Source organism: Phodopus roborovskii, unplaced genomic scaffold (genome assembly GCF_943737965.1).
Source record: "Phodopus roborovskii unplaced genomic scaffold, PHOROB, whole genome shotgun sequence".
NCBI lineage: Eukaryota > Metazoa > Chordata > Mammalia > Rodentia > Cricetidae > Phodopus > Phodopus roborovskii.
In genome coordinates, this window is record NW_026126578.1 from 12722905 (window position 1) to 12745115 (window position 22211).

Sequence of the window (22211 nt, forward strand, 5' to 3'; positions counted from 1 at the left end):
TTTTATCAAGATTTTACTAACAAATCAGCAGAGTGCCCACAACAGCTCTGTTTTCTTTTTGAACTGACTTTGAACCATGAAGGTTTCTCACTAATTTCCGTTAACTCTGTGAACAGTGGTATCTTTTAGACCCATTAGTGGTCTAAGCAGAATACTTCACTGGCTTTCCTGGAGTGTACAATTTTATGCTGGGATGAGGCTGGGGGATCTGCACTAATTATCTACCTTATGATTTTATCATTGCAAGTGGACAGTTACTCATTGTGTGCATAGGAATAAGAATACATCTGGGCTATTTTAAAAGTCAAAATGTAGACATCAGATCAGTCCACATTGGGCCATAATTTCTAGGTTCTTTTTCAGAGTCATATGAAGCCCAGACTGGACCAGCTGGCTGTGTAGGATGATTTGAATTTGAGTGCTGGGGTGTCATGTGACTGGTGTTTTGTAGTACTGGGAATTGAATCAAGTATTCCTAACTAGGCTATACCCAGTTCTGATACAGTGATGCATGTCTACATTCCTTAAATTACAAATTCCAGCAGCAGTTCTAATTTCTTAGCTTTAGTATCTACAACTATTGATGAGCATACATGTTTACTTTGAGGTACCTACAGTATATATAACATGATGTGAAAATGCCTGATTTTCACTGGTGAAAAATACACTATCTTACATTGCTGTTGTTTGTTACCTACATTCACATCTGCTTGGATTGTGTCTCTGCATCAGGCTTTTTTTTTTTAAAAAAAAAAAAAAAAAAGCAAAAAAAAAAAAACCCAAGTTTAAATGCAATTTAAAGTAACCATGCAAAGAGCTTCGGTTAACATCTAGTACCTTTCCTCCCCTATCTTCCCACCCCATAGGAAGAGAGTGATCACATAGAGTACACCTGGCTAGCCTCTAACCCACTGCAGTACTTCCGCCTCAGTCTCCCTAGTCCTTCCTGGGTTATAGGCATGAACCATTGTGCTTGGAGTTTTGTTTTTGCAGCTGAGGAAATTATAGCAAAGCAAGTGTATATACACCCAAGATATCCAGTGTCCCCCCTCTCCTTTTTTTGGTTGTTTGTTTGTTTGTTTGTTTGGAGACAGGGTTTCTCTGTGTAACAGTCCTGGCTGTCCTGGAACTCACTTTGTACACCAGACTGGCCTTGAACTCACAGAGATCCTTCCTTCTGCCTCTGCTTCTGGGTGCTGGCATTAAAGGTGTGTATTTGTTGTATTCTGTGCCATCTCTCTACCTAAGCTGAACCCTCTGAAGACCACAGTAGAACTTAGTGAGACTCCAGTCCAATTAAATTGATTTTGTGTAGAAATCCTGTCTTGAGAGAATAAAGCCTTGATTCAAAAGTTTTCAGGTCACATCTGTAATTGTCCAGGAGTTCAAGTCCAGCTTCCTGCCTGAAGATGAGGAAGGATGTTCAGGAATTTGTTAATTGCTAACTAAGTGTTGTTTTAAAAACTTGAGTAGCTCAGTGATAGAGCACTCACCTAGCTTTTTAGAGTCTTAGATTTAATTTCTGTCACTAAAGGGAGGGGTACTACTGAAAAATTGTTTTTCAAAGGATTCTGTGAGTGGGTTGTTGGGTGAGGATGGCCCAAGTAATCCTGTAAATACTTGAGTGTAATAGAACCTTCCCCCAGGTAGGAGAGTTTGGTTGATCTGTTAGACCAACAATGCTGCAATTGTATAGCCTAGAAATTAGCTCTTACCTTTGGAGTAAGTAGCTATAGTGACCCCTCCTAGACTTCTAGCAGGTGAATCTCTCACAAAGATTAGTTGCACAAATAAAGCACTCTGTAGAAACATCACAATTTAGTCTCGTAATATAAAATGAGGAAAACTGGGATATGGAGAATTAGGATGAATTCATAAAGTAGCATGTAAAGGAAAATCTTGCATGGGCTGGATCATCAAAGTAGCCTGGAGTTGGGCCTCAGACTCAGTGTGCTTGAGGGACAGGTAGTGAGACGCCCTGCTGATCCAGACCACACCTGAGGTACTGCTTGTATGGAACCACTTGTTTACTATCTTGTGAACTTGATGTACACTCAGTATACACATGTTCCTTGCAGTGCTTCCTGGCTCTCCACCATGTCACCTCCAAATTGCTATTCTAGTTTCGGGCCTTGCCCACTAAAATATTTTAAGGACTTAACAGGAGTTAGTCCTCTTTCAGTTTCTCTTTCTCTTCTGCGTTGGGAAGTAGATTAGAATAATTGAGTACTGGATTAAAAATAACTTCTGTTAGAGGGAAGATAGGATTAAAGCATACCATGTCTTGAGCAGTGGTGTGTATATAAGTAGCATAAAAATAACCAACAGTAAATTCTTACTGTAGGGGGCTGGAGAGATGGCCCAGTGGTTAAGAGCATAGGCTTCCCTTTCAGAGGACCCAGGTTCAATTCTCAGCACCCACATGGCAACTTAAACCAGTCTGTAACTCAGTTCCAGTTTGGCCAATGGCTCAGACTTATTACTATCTCTCACAATTAAATTAACCTGTTTCTCTTATTCAGTATTTTACCATGAGGCTCCTGGCTTGTTACCTCATATTTTTCTTCCCTGGTGCTACGTGATATCTCCCTCACCCCACCTTTTTATCTCTTTGGATTTCTGGCCTAGCTATATTCTGCCTGGCCATTGACCAAAACAACTTTATTCATCAACCAATAAAATCAGCACATATTCCCAGTGTACAGAAGGACATTCCTCCCCAAAAGTTTCTCCAGCAGATCCAGCAAGTTTCCAAATGTGCCACAGTACAATAACATTAGAATTCCCCAATGGCTCCCTATTGCACTCAGCATAACTCCTGAGCAAGACCTCAAGGGCTAGTATGACCCTGCCCAGCTCTCAAACCACGCTCGGTCCTCTGTGCTCTTTCTGTCCTTCAGACCTTCAAAGCCCCTCCTCATTTCTAACTTATACCTTTGCTGCCCCTCATCTCCACACTGTAATCTCGATTTCTTCATAGCACTTTAGCACCGTGTGATGGCATCAGGCCTACCTGACTGCTTGTTGCCAATCTACCTCCTAGAAGATAAGTCATGTACCTGATCATTCCGGCCTCAGTCTCCAACATGTGAAGCAGGTCCTGGTGTGTAGCAGGTCCTCAATAAATGCGCCTTCATGAGAAGACTGAATGACAGTGCTGCAGTTCCATTTTCTATATCTACTTCCATCTGTTTCTGGAAGAGGGTTCTCGCTTCTCTGGGGTTGTGAAGTACAGGCGTGGTATCTTTTGCTTTATGTCTAGGATCCACCTATGAGTGAGTACATACTGTAATTGTCTTTCTGGTTCCGGGTTACCTCACTCAGGATATTTTTTTCTAGTTCTGTCTGTTTGCCTTCAAATATTAGGATTTCATTGCTTATTACTGCTGAGTGGTACTTCATTATATAAATGTACCACATTTTCACTATCAGTTCTTCAGTTGAGGGGCATCTAGGTTGTTTCCAAGATCTGGCTATTACAAATAATGTTGCTATGAACATAGTTGAGCAAATGTGATGTGAATGTGCCTCCTTTGGGTATATGCACCAAAGTTACAGTATTTCAGGGTCTTGAGATATGTTGATCCCTGATTTCCTGAGAAATCGCTGTACTGATTTTCACAGCAGCTGTACAAGTTCACACTCCCACCAGCAAAGTTCCCCTTGCTCCACATCCTCTCTAGAATAAGCTGTCATTGGTGTTTTTGATCTTAGCCATTCTGATCAGTAGTTTTTTTTTTTTTTATATGCATTTCCTTGATGACTAAGGATGATGAACATTTCCTTAAGTGTTTTCCCACCATTTGAGATTTTTCTGTTGAATTCTGTCACTTTTTAATTGGATTATTTGGTAGTTTGATGTCTAGTTTCTTGAGTTCTTTGTATATTTTGGAGATCTTTTCCCATTCTGTTGGGAGCCAATTTGTCTTGTTGACCATGTTCTTTGCTTTACAGAATCTTCTCAGTTTCAGGAGATCCCACATACTAATTGTTGCTCTCAGTGTCATGTGAGACTAATGCTTTATTTAGGAAGTTGTGTCCTGTGTCTATATGTTCATGTGTATTTCCCACTTTCTCTTCCATGAGGCTCAGTGTGAATGGATTTATATATCCATTTCAATTTGTTTTGTGCATGGCTATAGATACGAATCTATTTGCATTCTTCTTAATGTGGACAGCCAATTATACAAGTACCATTTGTTGCATTATGCATTCTTTTTTCCATTTTATATTTTTAGCTTCTTTTTCAAAAATTAGATGTTCATAAGTTTATGGATTGCTATCAGGGTCTTCTATTTGATTCCATTGGTCCACCTGTCTGTTTTTATGCAAATACCAAGTTGTTTTCATTACTAGTTTTATAGTAGAGTTTGAAGTCAGTGATGGTGATGCCCCCAGATGGTCCTTTATTGTACAGAATTGTTTTGTCTATCCCAGATTTTTTTTTTTTTTCATATGAAATTGACTATTATTCTTTCAAGATCTGTGAAGAATTGTGCTGGGATTCTGATAGGGACTGACATTTTTACTATGTTGATCCTACCTATCCAAGAGCATGGGAGATCTTTCCATTTTCTGATATCTTTAATTTTGTTCTTTAAAGACTTGACGTTCTTGTCATAACGGTCTTGCTTGGGTAGAGTTACCTCAAGATATTTTATGTTATTTGTGGCTATTGTAAAGGGTGATGGTTCTCTGGTCTCTTTCTCAGCCGTTTATCATCTGAATATAAGAGGGCTACTATTTTGGGGGGGGGCGTTAATCTTTTATCCTGCTACATTACGGAAGGTGTTGATGTATCAGTTGTAAGAGTTCTGGTAGAATTTTTGGGGTCACTTATGTAAACTATCATATCATCACAAATAGCACAAGTTTGACTTTTCCAATTTGTATCTCCTTGATATCCTTTTGTTGTCTTATTGCTCTAACTGGAACTTTGAGTACTATGTTAAATAGATGTGGAGAGAGTGGACAGCCTTGTCTTGTTCCTGATTTCAGTGGGATTACTTGAGTTTCTCTCCATTTTGTTTGATGTTGGCTATTGGATTACTGTATATTGCCTTGATTATGTTTAGGTAGGTTTCTTATATTCCTAATTCTCTCTAAGACCTTTATCATGAATGGGTGTTGAATTTTGTTGAAGGCCTTTTCAGCATCCAATGGGATGATCATGTGGTTTTCTTCTTTCAGTTTGTTTACATGGTGGATTACATTGATGGATTTTTATACATTGAACCATCCCTGCATCTCTGGGATGAATCCTAGTTGGTCATGGTGAACAATTTTTCTGATTTGTTCTTTGATTAGGTTTGCTAGTATTTTATTAAGTATTTTTACATCTATTTTCAGGAGGGATATTGGTCTATAATTCTCTTAGTTGTGTCTTTGTGTGGCTTGGGTATCTGGGTAACTATAGCCTCAGAAAAAAAGTTTGACAATGTTCCTTCTGTTTCTATTGTGTGGAATAATTTGAGGAGTATTGGTATTAGTTCTTCTTTAAACATCTGGTACAATTCTGCCTTTGGGCTTTTTTTTGGTTGGGAGACTATTGATAACTGTTTCTATTTCCTCAGATTATAAGTATATTTAGGTTGTTACCTGTTCTTGATTTAATTTTAGTATGTAGTACTTATCTAGAAAATTGTCCATCTCTTTAAAGTCTTCCATTTTTGTGGAGTACAGGTTTTTGAAGTATGACCTGATGATTTTGTGAATTACCTCAGTATCTGTTGTTATGTTCCCCTTTTTGTATCTGATTTTGTTAATTTGGATATTCTGTCTCTGATTTGGTTACTTGGATAAAGGTTTGTCTATTTTGTTGAATTCCTCAAAGAACCAGGTCTTTGTCTCATTGATTCTTTGTATTATTTTCTTTGTTTCTGTTTTATTGATTCCAGCCCTCAATTTGACTTTTTCTTGCAGTCTGATCCTTCTGGGTGAGTTTGCTTCTTTTTGTTCTAGAGCTTTCAGTTGTTCTGTTAATTCACTAGTGTAGGATTTTTCCAGGATCTTTATGTAGGCAGTTAAGGCTATGAACTTTACCTGTTAGTACTGCTTTCATTGTGTCCCATAAGTTTGGATATGTTATGTGGTCATTTTTATTAAATTTTTGGAAGTCTTTTGTTTATTTCTTGACCCAGTGGTGGTTCTCTTGATCATTGTTCAATTTCATGTGTTTGTGGACTTTCTGAAATTAATGTTGTTTTTGAATTCTAACTTTAAGCTGTGGTGTATCCAATAGGGTACAGACAGGGGTTTGTTCCAATTTCTTTTTGTCTGTTGAGATTTGCTTTGTTACCGAGTATGTGGTCTATTTTTGAGAAGATTCCATGAGGTGCTGAAAAGAAAGTATATTCTTTTTATGTTTGGGTAGAATGTTCTATAGATGTCTGTTAAGTCCATTTGAGTCATAACATCTGTTAGTTCCCTTATTTCTCTCATAAGCTCTGTCTGGCAGACCTGTCCAGTGGGGTGTTGAACTGTTAGTGTGTGGGGCTTGATTGATTTGTGATTTAAGCTTTAGTAATGGTTCTTTTATAAATGCAGGAGCCTTTGTGTTTGGAGCATAGATGTTCAGAGTTGAAATTTCCTCTTGATGGATTTTTCCTATAATGAATATGAAATGACCTTCTTTATCTCTTTTGATTGATTTTAGTTTGAAGTCTCTTTTGTTAGATATTAGGATAGGTAGCTACACCAGCTTGTTTCTTAGGTCCATTTGATTGGAAAACCTTTTCCTAACTCTTTACTCGGAGGTAATGTCTGTGAGGTTGAGGTGTGTTTCTTGTAGGCAGCAGAATGATTTCTGGTTTCATATCCAATCTATTAGCCTGTGTTTCTTTATAGGTGAGTTGAGATCATGGATATTAATGACCAGTGATTGCTAGTTCCTGTAATTTTTGTTTTTAGTTGTTGGTGATGGCATTGTGTGTTCAGTTCCCTTGTTTGGGGTTTGCTGCTATAAGCTCATCTACTTCCTGTGTTCTTGTGGATTTAGGTGAGTTCCTTGGGTTGACGTTTTCCTTCTAGTACTTTATGCAGGGCTGTGTTTGTGGATAGGTATTGTTTAAATTTGGTTTTGTCATGGAACATCTTGTTTTCTCAATCTATGGTTATTGAAAGCTTTGCTGGCTGGGTAAAGTAGTTTGGACTAACATCTGTGGTCCCTTGATGTCTGCATAATGCTTTCATCGTTTCTGTTGAGAACTCAGGTGTAATTCTGATAGTCCTGCCTTTATGTTACCTGGCCTTTCTCCTTTACAGCTCTTAATATTGTTTCTTTTTTCTGTGTGTTTATTGTTTTGAATATTATGTGACAAGGGAATTTATTATGGTCTAGTCTATTTGGTGTTCTGTAAGCTTCTTATATTTTCATAGGCATCATTTCTTCTATGATTTTGTTGAATATATTTTCTGTGCCTTTGAGTTGGACTTCTTCTATCACTATTATTCTTAGGTTCTGTCTTTTCATGGTGTCCCATATTTCCTGAATATTTTGTATTAAGGACTTTTGGATTTTCCTCTATTTTATCTTCAACATCTGGAATTCTCTCTTCTGTCTCTTGTATTCTATTGTTTACACTTGCATTTATGGTTTCTCATGGTTTACCCAGATTTTCCATTTCCAGGATTCCTTGGGTTTGTATTTTCTTTATTGCCTCTATTTCTGATTTCAAGTATTGAGTCATTTCCTTCACTTGTTTTTTATTGGTGTTCTTTAAGGGATTTGTTGATGTCTTTTAATATTTTTGCCTTTTCCTCCATTTCTTTAAGGGGATTTTTCTTTTCCTCTTTATGAGTCTCAGTTATCCTCATAAAGTTACTTTTTAGGTCATATTCTTCTACCTCACCTATGTGGGATGTTAGTTTCTAGTGGTGTCATAGTGCTCTTTATATTATTGGGTGTGTTCTTACCTTGTCTATGCAAGCTTGTGCTTCAGGGGTCTCTCTTTCTCCAGTTGGTATAGTTGGAGGCTGTGCCTCCAGTGAACATTCCTCCTGGTGGAAGTGGGCTCAAGGCTTGGGAGGCCACTCCTTAAGGTGTAGGTAGAGTTTCAGCTCTGGTGTACACCCCCCCCCCCTTGTTGGAGGTGTAGGGTGGCTGAGGGTCCAGTGATTGATATAGCAGCAGGTTGTTGCCAACAAGAAATGACAGAGAATGCTGTCTGGGACACAGGTGCTCTTTCCAGAAGCTACTGCTGGGACACTGCTGTCATTTCACCTAGCAGACTCTCCTTGCTCTTGTGGCTGAGGCTTAGGCCTACCTCTGATGTTGCTTCCTGCTGGTTGTCTTGCCTCCCACTGAGTCTGCTCCAGGCTTGGGGTGGGGGTGGGGGTGAGCTTCAGGCCCAGAGACTACTTTTGAATTGTGAACGCTTGGCTTTAGCTTAAATTTGTCCTACTACCTCTTACAACATAAATTAACCCACTTATGTTCATCTGCATTCTGCCATGTGGCTCTTTATCTCTCCTACATTCTGTATACCCAACTTCCTATGTCCTGCTGGCAAATCCACCCCACTTCTTCCCAGAATTCCCCTCTTTCTGTGGAAGCCAATTTTTTCCTGCTTAGCTATTGGCCATTCTTCTCTTTATTAAACCAATCAGAAGGTGCCATAAGCAAGAAAGATAAAACAGAGACACATCTTTACACAGCTTGTTCAAATATCTTGCAGCAGTAACCACCTTAATTTCCACCTAGGCAGTCTCGTTTGTTTGTTTGTTTGTTTGTTTGTTTTTGCCCAGCCCCTCACTCCTGGTTCATAAATCTTAACTGACAGTTCCTTCAGTTCTCTAAATTGTCATTGTGTAGTCTTTAAAATTTTTGTAAAAAAACCTGTTTTCAAAGCTTAGATTATCCAGCTATAATGTACTCCAGATATATAGGAAGCAGTGGCTAGAGAGCCACATAAGACCAGGAGCTAAACCAGGCCAGACAACATATGAGATGTATAAAAAGAATGACAGGCTAGTGGTGGCCTAATAGAGTTCCAGGACCCTTGTGACAGAGCAGGAGAACCAACTTCCACAAGGTGTTCTCTGACCTTCACATATGTACCATAGCATACACACAAGAAATAGCCCAAAACACACACGCCACATAAAATCACTCGGTGTTTTGGGTTTTGGTGTTTTTGTTTTATTTTCTGTTGTGTTTTTATTTTATTTGTTTTTTGTTTTGTTTTCCGACCTGGTCTCTCTCCATAAGCTCTGACTATCCTGAAACTCAAGAGATCTGTCTGCCTTTACATCCCAAGTGCTGGGATTAAAGGCAGGCACCACCACATCCAGCATAAACTTAAGTGGTTTTTTTTTTTTTTTTTTTTTTTTTTTTTATGAAAGAAAATTAGTATATAGTAGGATTAGAGTAACTTGGTATTAAGATGCTTTTCTATACTTTTTCATCTTAACCTGAAATATCAGTAAATGCATTTGTGTAGAAAGTTTTTGAGAAGATGTTTTGTACGTATATGTACTGCCTTAAGTCACACCCCCAATTTTAAAGCGTGTATTTATAGGAACTCTGTAAAACCTAATAGTATGAGCAAAGGATGACACTGTTGCCTCTCTTTTGCATTTTATACTATTGACCAGAATTTCCCATATACAGTTAAAATAAGATAACCAGTTATGTGAAATGAACACATACACAGGGTTTCTCTTTGTAACAGCTCTGGCTTTCCTGGAACTTGCTTTGTAAACCAGGCTGGCCTCAAACTCACAGAAATCTGTTTGTCTCTGCCTCCCCAGTACTGGGATTAAACCACTGCCTGACAAAAAAATTCTTTTGATTCAGTTTGTCTTCTTTGTGATTTAATGAAGCGATAGTCTAATACATAATTTTTCATTGAAAGGCTTTCATGTCCTTTTCTAACTGTTTTTTTTTTTTTTATAAACTGTCAATGTATCACTCCCCATCTTTTGTTTTATATTAATGTATTTATGTGTTTGGGGTCATTTGATTAGGCCTCAGACATTCCACAGCTACCTGGAAGACATCATTAACTACCGTTGGGAGCTTGAAGAAGGAAAGCCCAACCCTCTGAGAGAAGCCAGTTTCCAAGACCTTCCTCTCCGCACTCGGGTAGAGATCCTGCATCGCCTTTGTGATTACCGGCTAGATGCAGATGATGTCTTTGATCTTCTTAAGGTACTTCTCTAGAAAGCTTCTATTCTAGACCAGTAAAAAGCCAGCATTTTGAATGTAAAATCACAAAGTATTGAGAAGCAAGAATTTAGCTTGTTCATAGTAGTCTCTTAATAACTTGTATGCACAACCACGCCCCCTTGTGGCCAAAAGAATGTAAGCAATACAGGTGTATGGCTTGTAAGTTGTTTCTTTTCATTTCCTAAGCCCTAGCTCATACAGCTCATACTTGGAATCCTGTTTTCACACAGAAAAAAACAGCAGTGAATTTGACACTGAACTTTTCAGCTCTGGCTGTCCTGGAACTCCCTTTGTAGACCAGGTTGGCCTAGAACTCCCAGAGATCTACCTGCTTCTGCCTCCAGAGTGCTGGGATTAAAGACATATGCCACCACCACATGTCTTTGAAACTTTATTTTTTTATCCACATTCCAATTTAAAAACAAAAACACATTTAAGAAAGATGTGGAAAATTCTTCTTTCCTCCTTACTTTCTATTGCTGTTACCTGTTTTAGAAATATATTGCTGTTATCTGATACATATGTGGAATATGAATATATATATATATATGGAAAGGAGTTGGGTTAATGCTTACAAAAATGGGAATGTTGATTTCTTTCTCATCGTTTTTTGGTTTTTTTGAAATAGGGTTTCTCTATGTAGGAGTGGGTTGGCCTCTCTGCCTCCTGGGTGTTGGGATTAAAGGCGTGTGCCATTAAGGCTTGGGAGGTCAATTTCTTTTTTGTTTTTTTAGGAGGTTGGGGGTGAAACAGGATTTCTCTGTATTGCTTTGGAGCCTGTCCTGGAACTAGTGCTGTAGACCAGGCTGGCCTCAAACTCAAGGAGATCCTCCTGCTTCTGCCTCCTGAGTGCTGGGATGAAAGGCATGCACCACCATGGATGATCAATTTCTGATCCTACTCAATCACTTGATTAAATATAGCAATTCTCAATTGAGCTTTATGCACAGACACATAAAGATCATATAACTTAGTACAATTCCTACTTAGCACTTACAGTAACAGTGAGAAGACCAGTACAGATCATGCTCTGGAGCATTTCAGGAATTGCTTTACTGGATCTCAGCTGGACTAAGGAAAATGCTATGTTGTGCATAAAAATGGCTCATTGGTTAAAAGTCCTCACCAATCTTCCAGAGGACCCAAGTTCAGTTCCCAGCACCCACATTGGCAGCTCACAATTGCATGTAATTCCAGCTTCAGGGAATCCAGTACCCTCTTTGTTCTCCGTGGATACCCACACATATGTAGCATACAAACACACACATACAGGTGAGTAAAGAAAGTTTCTGTGAGTTGTGGAAAAGGTATGGTACAGAACCACATGAAGCAAACCCTTTAGAACATCTGACTGGGAGTATGCATAAAAGTATGATAGGAGCCCACGCCTGTTGAGCCTGTTATACAGTTCTGGGAGGCTGAGGCAAGAGGAGCACAGGGCTGTTCTCCACTACAGAGTGAGGCCTTGCAGTAAAAGAACTGAATTGAGTGTCCGACTGTACTAAGTGTGGCCATTCTTCCTTTCATGTGTGTACACTTAAGGTAGCAACTCTAAGCTAGAATTCTTTTTGATTCCTCTTTTTGTGAGTGTGAGCCAACCTTAGGAGCCATGGATGGGTATAGGGAACATCTAAAATCTCCTTGTCTTGTTTATCAAAGAAAGTACCTCTTCCCATTCTGTTCTGTCTGTATTTCATCAATCCTGAGAGAAGATTATATATAGCATATTAGCATTTTAAAATATGAGGTGTGTCTGATGTAAATTTTGGATTGTCATTTCAGTTTTTTCCAGTTTTATGTTGTTCATTTTTACAAATCCATTTTCCTGTTCTGCCCAGGGTCTGGATGCAGACAGTCTCCGAGTGGAGCCCCTGGGTGAAGATAATTCAGGTGCACTCTATTGGTACTTCTATGGGACACGGATGTACAAAGAAGACCCAGTACAAGGAAGGTCCAATGGAGAACTCTCCTTGAGCAGGTACTGTCTCTAACAGAAGACTTATGATGACTGCTTTATTTAGAATGCTATGAAAAAGACCAGGTGTGGTCTTGCATGCCTTTAATTCAAGCATTTGGAAGGTAGGGGTGTGTGTGTATGCGCACGCGCGTGTGCGTGTCTGGGGCAGGTGCTGTAAAAGTTAATGTATCACAATTACATAGCACTTTGTTTTTTCCAATGCAATAGTTACGTGTATTGGCCTACCTGCAACAGGATGGCAAGAGTTCCATACTGAAACACAAAGGAATTACTTAATAGCCTTTAGCACAAGACTGTGGTGAAAAATAATGTGATCTGAACTTGAAGTGTTTGTAGTTGGCATTTTCATTGGGTCACCAACCAGCTCACAGATAAAGACTTGGAAACTTGTTAATTATGAATGCTCAGTCTTAGCTTAGGCTTGTCCTGCTACCTCTTCTACATTAATTTAACCTGTTTGTATTCTGTGTTTTGCCCTGAGCTTTTTACCTTTCTTTCATTCTGTATGCCCTACTTTTCCTGCCTCCTCTTGGCTGGCTGGCTAGCCACCCAAGTTCATTTTCCTACTTAGTCTCCCTGTCTGCAAGCTCCACCTATACCTCCTCCCTCACTATTGACCATTCATCTTTTTATTAGACCAATCAGGTGCCTTAGATAATGTAAAACAAGCAACACATCTTTACATAGTTATACAAATACAAATGCAATTTTGTCTTTTCTTAGCTAAACAAATATTCCACTACAGATATACACAAGAGATTCCCAATCAGTACTTGCACAGTTCCACAGACTGTTTAATACAGCAAGCTTTGAGTACTCCTTTTTTTTCCTATTAGAGTTGATAATCCACCTTAGGAACTTGAGGATCCTTCATCAAGTGCTTCCTAAATAAGCAGAGGCCTCATTTACAAGGTGGCTAGAATGATGCTAAGCTCTGGTTTATTGAGACTTCCTTATTGCTATGAGCAGTACTTGCTATATGAGCAAGGGGTTAGATGTTACATTTTCATAAAATGTCAGTTTTCCTTGATTTTTCAATTTGGTAATCCTTCTATAAGAACAATCACATTGTCTATTCCCTGTTTCTGCTTTGTTGTATAAACCATTTTTGTATCCTTGTGGTAGAGAATAATATAATTACTAATACAAAAATCATGTTAGTTGTTAGTACCATGCCAGAACATTCCTATATAACCATACTGTTTCTTAGGGAAAGTGAAAGACAAAAAAATGTCTCAAATGTTCCTGGAAAAACAGGCAAAAGAAGAGGAAGGCCTCCAAAACGAAAAAAAGTACAGGAGGAGATTATATCGAGGTAAGAAATCTCATTGGTCTGTATTAATAGCTCTCATACTGGAAGGAACCTTAATTTCATCTCATCCTTTGCTTTATTATTTTTACTTGTGAGTGGACAGGACATAGGTCATAGCTTATGGAGACCTGAGTTAGAGTTCACATTAAATTGTCAAGCAACCCTGTCTGCATGACCTCTATCAAGTTACCTGCTCCCTGAGCCTCTTAGTTTATTGGCTGATGCCTATTCATTTAGTGAGGTTTAAACTGAACAGGACAACACCTGGCAGCACAAGAAAATGAAGGCTATGATATTTGATAAACATTCATTTTAGTGTAAATTTTAAATGTGTTATACCACAGGAAAGTGAATCAAATTAATTCCTGATCATTGTTATAGGCTATGAATATAGTGCAGTGCTAGAATACAGAAGGACCTGGGTTCCTTTCCCTATCATACTCCCACCAAAGCACTGGCTAGTTAGTCTTTTAATATCATCCTAGGTTTAGAACTTAATTCTTTTATTGCAGTAATTAAGGTGCCTGAAACATGTACATTCCTACAGTAACTAGAAATATAAAATGTAAAGTATTTTTGAATCTTTTATTTGGCATTTAATTTTAGAAAGAAAAATACATTCACATCTGGGAAATTTCATGCATCATTACTTTTTTATATGTCATTACTTTTGTGTGTGAGACACACACACACACACACACACACACACACACACACACACACACACACATGGAGACCAAAGCTTGATGTTGGTGTCTTCCTGCATTAGGATTATGAGACACCATACCTGGCTGTCTTAGGATTTCTGTTGCTGCAATGAAACACCATACCCAAAAAGCAAGTTGAGAAGAAAGGGTTCATTCAGCTTACATGTCCACATCATAGTCCATCATTGAAGGAAGCCAGGTTAGGAACCAGGAGGCAGAAGCTTATGCAAAGCTGGTAGAAGCATGCTGTTTACTGTCTTTCTTAATAGAATCCAGGAACACCAGCCCAGGGATGGCACCACCTGGGCTTTCTTCCATTGTTCACTAATTGAGAAAATAACATACAGTTAGATCCTATGGAGGCATTTTCTCAATTGAGGTTCCCTAGTTTGTGTCAAGTTGACACAAGTCAGCATACTGGCTTTGCTTTTTTAAAAGAAATATAGGTGCTAGGGTTCAAACTAGGCTTCTTAACATTTCTAGTAATATAATAAACAGCTTCTTCTTTTGAGATTAGAAGCTGTACTTAATGGCAAATCAGGTTTTGGTTTTGTTTTGTTTTTTTCCTCCCCCTAATAACAGAAATATTCCTAGGTTGAGGCAGGAGGATCCTAGTTTGGATTACAAGGTTGTCATAAAGAGGATGGGAATGGAAAGGCTTGTTAAGAAATCACATGGGTGAGCCAGTTAAGAGCATGGGCTGCTCTTCCAGAGGTCCTGAGTTCAATTCCCGGCAAAAATAAGGTGGCTCACAACCATCTGTAATGAAATCTGGTGTCCTCTTCTGGCCTGAAGTCCACATTGTAGACAGAAAACTGTTTCATACCTACTTTAGTGTGGGAATTTAGAACCATTGTATTGGTGCACATGCACTGTACTATCCTCTACTGGTAAGTGACAGAGGCAGTTCAGCTTCATAACATCCTCTTGGCATCTTCCTTAGATAAGGGTGAGGCAACATGTCCTCCCTAGTGTATCTATGTGACAGAGAGAATCTCGACAGTATAATTTCTCTCTTCATTGGTGCTGATGCCATAACCTTGATGCTTGGGTTTCAGTCCTTCCATTTCCTGCATCAAGTCTACCCAACATTCTACTTTTATTTCTCATTTGACAGCTCACCCCATCTCCAAACGCCATTGTGTTAACTGGGTCCATATCTGCAAAAAAGATCAAACAAATTGGGCATACCAGTGTCTTGTTTTAATTGTTTTTCTCTTTTTCTTGTGTTTTAGTGAAAAGCAGGAAGAAAATTCATTGGTATCTGATCTGCAGACAAGAAATGGTAATAATGGTCTTTGTTGCTGTGTACAAATTCATACGTATATTACAGTGGTATCACTTTTCCAGTCATTCAGTAGTTAGGATGAGTCCAGCAGTCTCCAATGTTTTGTTCCGTTTCCTTCTTTCCCCATCCTCCACCTCATAGACACTTTAGATCGGCATTAGTTCTGTACTGTACCTTGTGCAGTATATTAAAGACTCAGACATTTGGGTAGGCAAGTAGCTTCTTAGAGAGCTGCCTTTTAATTATCAGTGACCTGAAAAGTGTTGCATGCGTGCATACATACATGGTTAGATTTTGTTACACTATTATTTTATATGTCTACTATTATACTATTATTAATTTTTTTTTTTTTTTGGGAGACAGGGTTTCTTAGTGTGTAGCTTTGGCTGTCCTAGAACTAGCTCTATAGACCAGGCTGGCCTAGAACTCAAAGATCCTTCTACCTCTGTCTCCTGAGTGATGGGATTAAAGGAACATGCTATGCCTGGACTCTGGTTAGATTAATTCTTTAATCCACATCTTTTAAATTTGGAGGGAAATAACCAATTTGCAGTGTCATAAATGAGATAAGAAATACATTTCTACAATCTCGGTTTCAAAGCCATTTTTTTTTTAGAAAAGTAATGTGTTTTTATTAGTTTTAAGCATTTCTAGAATGTTAAAATTTTCTTTAAATCACAATCATTTTGTTTTTGTGGGCACTTGTCTAGTTAAAATTACAGAAATAGTATGCATAATCCCAGCACTTGGGAAGCAGAGGTGGTAGATCTCTGTGAGTTTAAGCTAGTCTAGTCTATGATGAGACTCTTTCCTTTAAAAAAACAAAACAAAACAAAAAAGTATAAATTGTCATGCAGACATTGTGTAAAGTGCTTGTAATCCTAGTGGTTGGACGTTTTCACAGTCTATAGTGAGATCCCATTCTTTTTTTCTTTGTAGGGTCCCGAGGACCAGGCCAAGGTACTTGGTGGCTCCTGTGTCAAACAGAAGAAGAATGGAGACAGGTCACTGAGAGCTTTCGAGAGAGAACTTCTCTCCGAGAGCGCCAACTCTACAAGCTCCTCAGTGAGGACTTCCTGCCCGAAATCTGCAACATGATTGCCCAGAAGGTAGAGCCTGATGTTAATATTGCATCTCATTCACCTGCTGTCCTTATCTTGCAGATGGTTTATAATGTCTTCCTTACTTCTAGAAGTCTGTGTCCAATACCCTTAGAATGACCTTTTGCGGAGTGAAACTATTGAAGTTTAATAAGGATCAGGAGAAACAGATAGGCCGATTAGATGTTTATTCGGGGAGAAATAACTTACAACATAGACAGATAAACACCAGCAGGTTCCTGGTCCAAAGGATGCCTCTGGATGTTCTCCTGTCCCAGAGCTGCAAGCAAGAGAGCTCCTTGAGCCCCTTCCTCAGATTTAATTCCCCCTGGCAACATCAGTCCCTGTCCACCCCCCATGGGCATGGTCTGTGCCACAGGTGTGGACAAAGTGAAAATCTCACTGGAACCAGGTTTCATTTCTCTGTAACTATCACCAGGAAACATGGCCTGAGTTTGTTCTCCTCTGCTCCCCAATAAAAATAATTTTAGCACCTACCTTGTATTTCCCTCACAGCATCAGTTTTTGGTGAACATTTGTCCTGGTAGGCCTGTGCCAGTTCTTGCCAGATTCCACCTGAGCTGTTTGTGGTTTCTTTGACTCCAGGATAAACTACATGAACCATATATACCTTATTTATACATGGCATTTTCAGACATTTTTCTGTCCCTTTTTTCTCTCCCCTATGGATGTCGTTTACAAGCCTCATTTCAGATTGGAGAGATGGCTTAGGAGTTAAAAGTGCGCACTGCTCCAGTTTCCAGCACCCATGTCAGATGACTTAGAGCTGCCTGTAATTCTACCTCCTGGGGATCCAGCGTCTTCTGAACTCCATGGGCACCTGCACTCGCGTGCACACTCGCCCCGCCCCCATCTCTCTCTCTCTCTCTCTCTCTCTCTCTCACACACACACACACACACACACACACACACACACACACACACACACACACACTTTGTTTTTAAACCAGGTGTGATGACACTTAATAGTCCTAGTGCTCAAGTGGATAAGGAGGAGGTTCATGAGTTTGAGGCTAGCCTAAGCTACATAGTTCCAGCCATCCTGGGCTCTAGGGTGAGACTTATCTTTTTTAATTACTTACCCTTCCGTTATTTTATGCATTTATAATACACTTTTTTTTTTAAATAATATACTTTCTTAATACCCCCAACCTCATCCAGGTTGCCCTCTTTTTACTTCCCTCTTATACCTATTGAAGCCCTTCCTCCCAGTAAGGCTCCCTCTGCTTTCATCTTTTCTTATGACCCACTGCATTTAAGCAGCTTACTATTGGCTACACCCATTAACTGTCTGTGTCTCTTCAGGTAGGGAATGATATACCCAGGGACACTCCATTGGAAAAAACTGACCCCTCACCTCCCCTTTTCCAGCATGTATCAGTTGCCAACAGGTTCTTGATTAGGAGTGGGACTTTGTGTTTACTTCTCCTTCTCAGTGTTTAGACTTCATTGATACCTTTGTCCTCATTCCTTATAAAATTAAACAGTATCACTCAGTAGTCCCCAAGTCAGCTTCTTAATACTGGCATGTAAGAGCTACCTACACCAAGTGAAAAGTACATTATAATCCATCAAGTCTAGGCTAAACCTAGACTATTAATGTTAATAATGCTATTTTGGAAGCCCTTGTCCAGTATAACAGCCACAAATATGATAACTCCTAGGACCTAAGTATACTTGGCAAGTGCTTTCCTTGCTGAGCTGTACCCTCAGCCTCTAACAAACAAGAGTAAACAGAATGTAAAATGCAACTCTGTGGAATGTTGTGTAGAGAACTATAAATGTGGTTAAAATGTATGTTAAATAGGACTTCTTGCTGGTGCTAGATGACTAATGTAGTTACCAGAATCCATTGCCATCTTTTGTAGACAACATGTTCTCCCTCTTGAGATCCTTTGAAGTGATATCTGTCATCCTATAGGTTTACAGCCTGCCTGAGTGACTCTGCTGTATTTAAAATAGCCAAGTGGTGGAGGCATATACATCTAATCCCAGCACGGGGGAGTCAGGGGCAAGTGGAGCTCTGTGAGTTTGAAGCTAGCCTGGTCTAATGAGTGAGTTCTAGGACATAGAGAAACCCTGTCTCAAAAACTAAACAAAAAATTTCTAAAAGTCATTGAAAATTCATTTATAGTACTAGCAAGTTTATCAGTAATCTTGGAGTTGTACATATTTTATATGAAAAAACTGTTAGTATATATTTTCAAGTTCTTTTTTAAAATAACTAATTTTTAAAATATTGTTTAAATATGGTGTTCTATTTGCATATACACCTGCGTTCCAGAAGAGGGCATCTATTTATTAAGAACTATCTGTTCTTAAGAGGAAAGCTTAACTGTTAGAGCCCATCACATCACTGTAGTCTGAGCCTTTTCCCAGCATAATAAAACTTTTCCTCCAAAGCAGAAATTAATCTATATAAATGCTATAACAAGCCTGAGCATTTGAAGCCAGCCTGGGCTACATAGTAAAACCTTGTCTCATAAGTATATATTGAATGTAGTGAAGGAGAAACATTGTATGACTGTAGTGTTTTTAACAAATGAGTCAGTTTATTGGAAGCATTCTCAAAGGACCTTCATTTAATAGTTCTTGCAGAAATGATTTTCTCAAAGCTATAGAAATACTCATCTGTATAGTAGTCTTTGCTGTACTTGGCATTTAGCACTTGAGTTATTTTCATCATACTATTATGTTTTTATGAGTCTCTTTGTATGCACTGTATTTCTTTAAAATTCTTTGGGCTGGCCAGGCATGATTGAACATGTCTTTGTTGAGATTATAATTGTGTTACAACATTTCTCCCTTCCCTTTCTCCAAACACTCCCATATAACCCTCCCTGTTCTTCAAATGTATGGCCTCTTTCTTTTTAATTTACATTCTAAATACACCTGCTCAATTCATGCAGTGTTGCTTGTGTGAATGTGTTCAGGGCTGAGTGTTTGGCCCTGGACAACCAGTTGGTGTCTTTTCTCTGAGGAGGACCATCTCTCCCACTTCCCAGTTTTCCAGCTTTCCTCGGTTGCCCATAGTTCTTGTTGGGTTGAGGCCTCCTGAACTTTTGACATGTCCATTGGTGTTGGTGTTCAGCTCATGTTTGGGCAGTGAGGTGTTATGGTTATAGCTTCTGGCTCTTACAGTCTTCGCTCCCACCCATCCCCCCCTACAGTGTTCCCTGGGCTTGTGCCTTTTATCCTATTCAGAGGATCTACAGAGTGAGTTCCGGGCCCGAAAAGGTTACATAGTGACATCCCTGCCCTTGGGAGGCAGAGGCAGGTAGTTTTCTGAGAATTTGAGGCCAGCGTGGTCTGTAGAGCTCTAGGACAGCCAGGGCTACACAATTACTGTATAAACCCATACTATTTCATAAACAAATGCTCTGAGAATATTTGTTTTTTTAATATACTGATAATATGTGACACCTTCCTAAAGCATTTAATGTGGATTAAATTATTGTTACTACAAAGTGGTGACTCACGCCTTTAATACCAGCACTTGGAGCAGAGGCAGGTGGATCTCTGAGAGTTGGAGTCCAGCTTGGTGTATAGAGTGAGTTATGGGACAGCCAAGATTGTTACAAAGAGAAACCCTGTCTCAAAAAAAAAAAAAAAAAAAAATTATTGTTACTCAATATTTGCTTACAACTATTATGGTATAATAGAATTTTATATAAACATCAATTGTAAATAAAGAAATGGTAGGTAACCTGTAATAGTTAAAGAATGCTATCATTTATTTTTAATTATATTTAAAAATTATTGGGTTTACATGGTAACCTATGAACATCTATGGAGACAGAGTTTATAGAATTGTAAATTAATTTTCTTGCAAAAATGTAACTACCAATATTTATCATCTTTAATGTTGCTGGAGATTATCCACCTTAATGACTATGCCAGTTTCTCTAATGATATATTTGTGTCTCCCCTGCCGTTTTTTTGTTTTGTTTTATTTTATTTTGTTTTGTTTTTTTAGTTCAATAAAACATTTGACACTTGTTCACTTTAAAAAACCAAAAAGGGCAGGGGTTGTAGACGACTGAAAAGTAATTGTTAGTGGATGGTGGCTTATAAACATTAGGAATGTTGTCTACACAACATTGGTTGTGGTGATGCACAGATTTTAGCTCAGCATTCCTACCATTTGAGAGGCAGAGGTAGTCAGATTTCTTTCTGTACATTTGAAGCCAAAAGCTGGTAATAATATATGCAGGGAACAATCACCCTCTGTATCAAATATAGCATATCCTTCTTTCATCTAATGTAGCAAAGTTGGGAGTGAAACTGGTGTTGGCTTCTTTTGCTATTTGTATGGTAAATTGGCAAGATTTCCTTTGGAAACAGTGCTGTGCTGGGGTTATATCTTAAGTGTAAGAGATAACTCCTACTTGGATTGTGAACTTCATAGAGGAGATGCTGATAAGCTTGGTGAGGAGGAGACTGCCTAGGGAGATTTGAAGAGGTACTTGAAGAGGATAGAGGATCATGACATCTTTGGTACTAGTGATTGTGTTTCCTCTGGGAATTGCTTATCCTATCGTAAAAACAGAAAAGCTGTATTTGCAGTGTGCCTAAACAGTCTGAACCAGTCCTTGTTGTCATTGAGAAGTTTGTTGTTTTTTATCCTCTCTTAGTTTGCTTATTCTTCAAAGTCTTATGACTTTGTATTAAGCATTTCTGGGACCAAATCCCGGCTCCCAATCCGTGTGTGTAGGGGTGGGAGAGTAGGGTGCGTGTGTGTGCATGCTTGAAAGCACAAATGAGTACCTAGAGCTTTTAAGTTTTTATTACACTTTTATGTGTGTGTGTGTGTGTGCCACTGCACCAAGTATGTTTCAAGGATCAAACTCACATAGTCAGGCTTGATACCAGGTGCCTATAGCCTCTAAGCCCTTTAAGGGATCATTTGATTTCAGGTGCTCCTAGTGCCCCTTTCAGAACCATTCCTTCCCTCAGGTGAATTGATTAAAATGGGTTTTTTCTTGGTCATTTAAAGAGGGGTTGGGTTTTTGTTTGCTTGTTTGTTTTGGGGGGTGCTGTTGTTCTGGGGGGGTTGTTTGTTTTTGTGGTGGTGTTTGGTTGTCTACCCAAGGATGCCCTGAAATTCAGAGTCTTTCCCTTGCTTCCCAGATGCTGAGGTTATTAAATGTGCCTATCACATCCAGCTGGAGAAGGAGTTTGCCTCAGGTTGAAACTAATCTCTCTGGCCAGTGATGAAGATTTTAATAGGAAATTCTTGGTTGTCAGTGGCTTTTGAATTGCTACTTGTTAAGAAAATAGACTGACTTTACCCAGCTGAATAGTTTTCCCTTATCATCCTAAAAGATGGACACCTTTGGCCCCCATCAGATAAATTAGTCACTGGTGTGCCTCAGTGGCCATTCTGATGCTGGTGGCCACAGCAGCAGCAGTAGCATAGCTGAGAACACCCTAATCTATCTTTTCCTTTCTTTTCCTCACTTCTAACTGTAGGGAAAACGTCCACAGCGCACAAAGCCAGAGTTCCAACATAGGTTTATGTCTGACCACCTGTCCATCAAATCCATCAAGCTAGAGGTGAGTGTATTGAGAGTAAAAAAGTGTATTTGAAAAGGGTAGTTCCATTTCATTTCACATGCTTTTATCCTTTGCCCTTAA

The 22211-nt window shown here is 39.0% G+C and overlaps 1 protein-coding gene across 5 annotated transcripts in view; it reads left to right on the forward strand.

The window, feature by feature from the left end:
• Positions 1–22211, forward strand: part of LOC127236111 (chromatin remodeling regulator CECR2) — a 109745-nt gene that overhangs the window by 62262 nt on the left and 25272 nt on the right. For 4 of the 5 annotated variants that reach the window (XM_051203545.1, XM_051203546.1, XM_051203548.1 and 1 more), the window contains exons 3-8: positions 9967–10150; positions 12007–12146; positions 13357–13461; positions 15401–15450; positions 16393–16562; positions 22047–22130. In XM_051203545.1, coding sequence (XP_051059502.1) covers positions 9967–10150; positions 12007–12146; positions 13357–13461; positions 15401–15450; positions 16393–16562; positions 22047–22130 — 733 coding nt within the window. The remainder of the gene's footprint in view (positions 1–9966; positions 10151–12006; positions 12147–13356; positions 13462–15400; positions 15451–16392; positions 16563–22046; positions 22131–22211) is intronic. The other variant, XM_051203547.1, reaches the window with a different exon arrangement.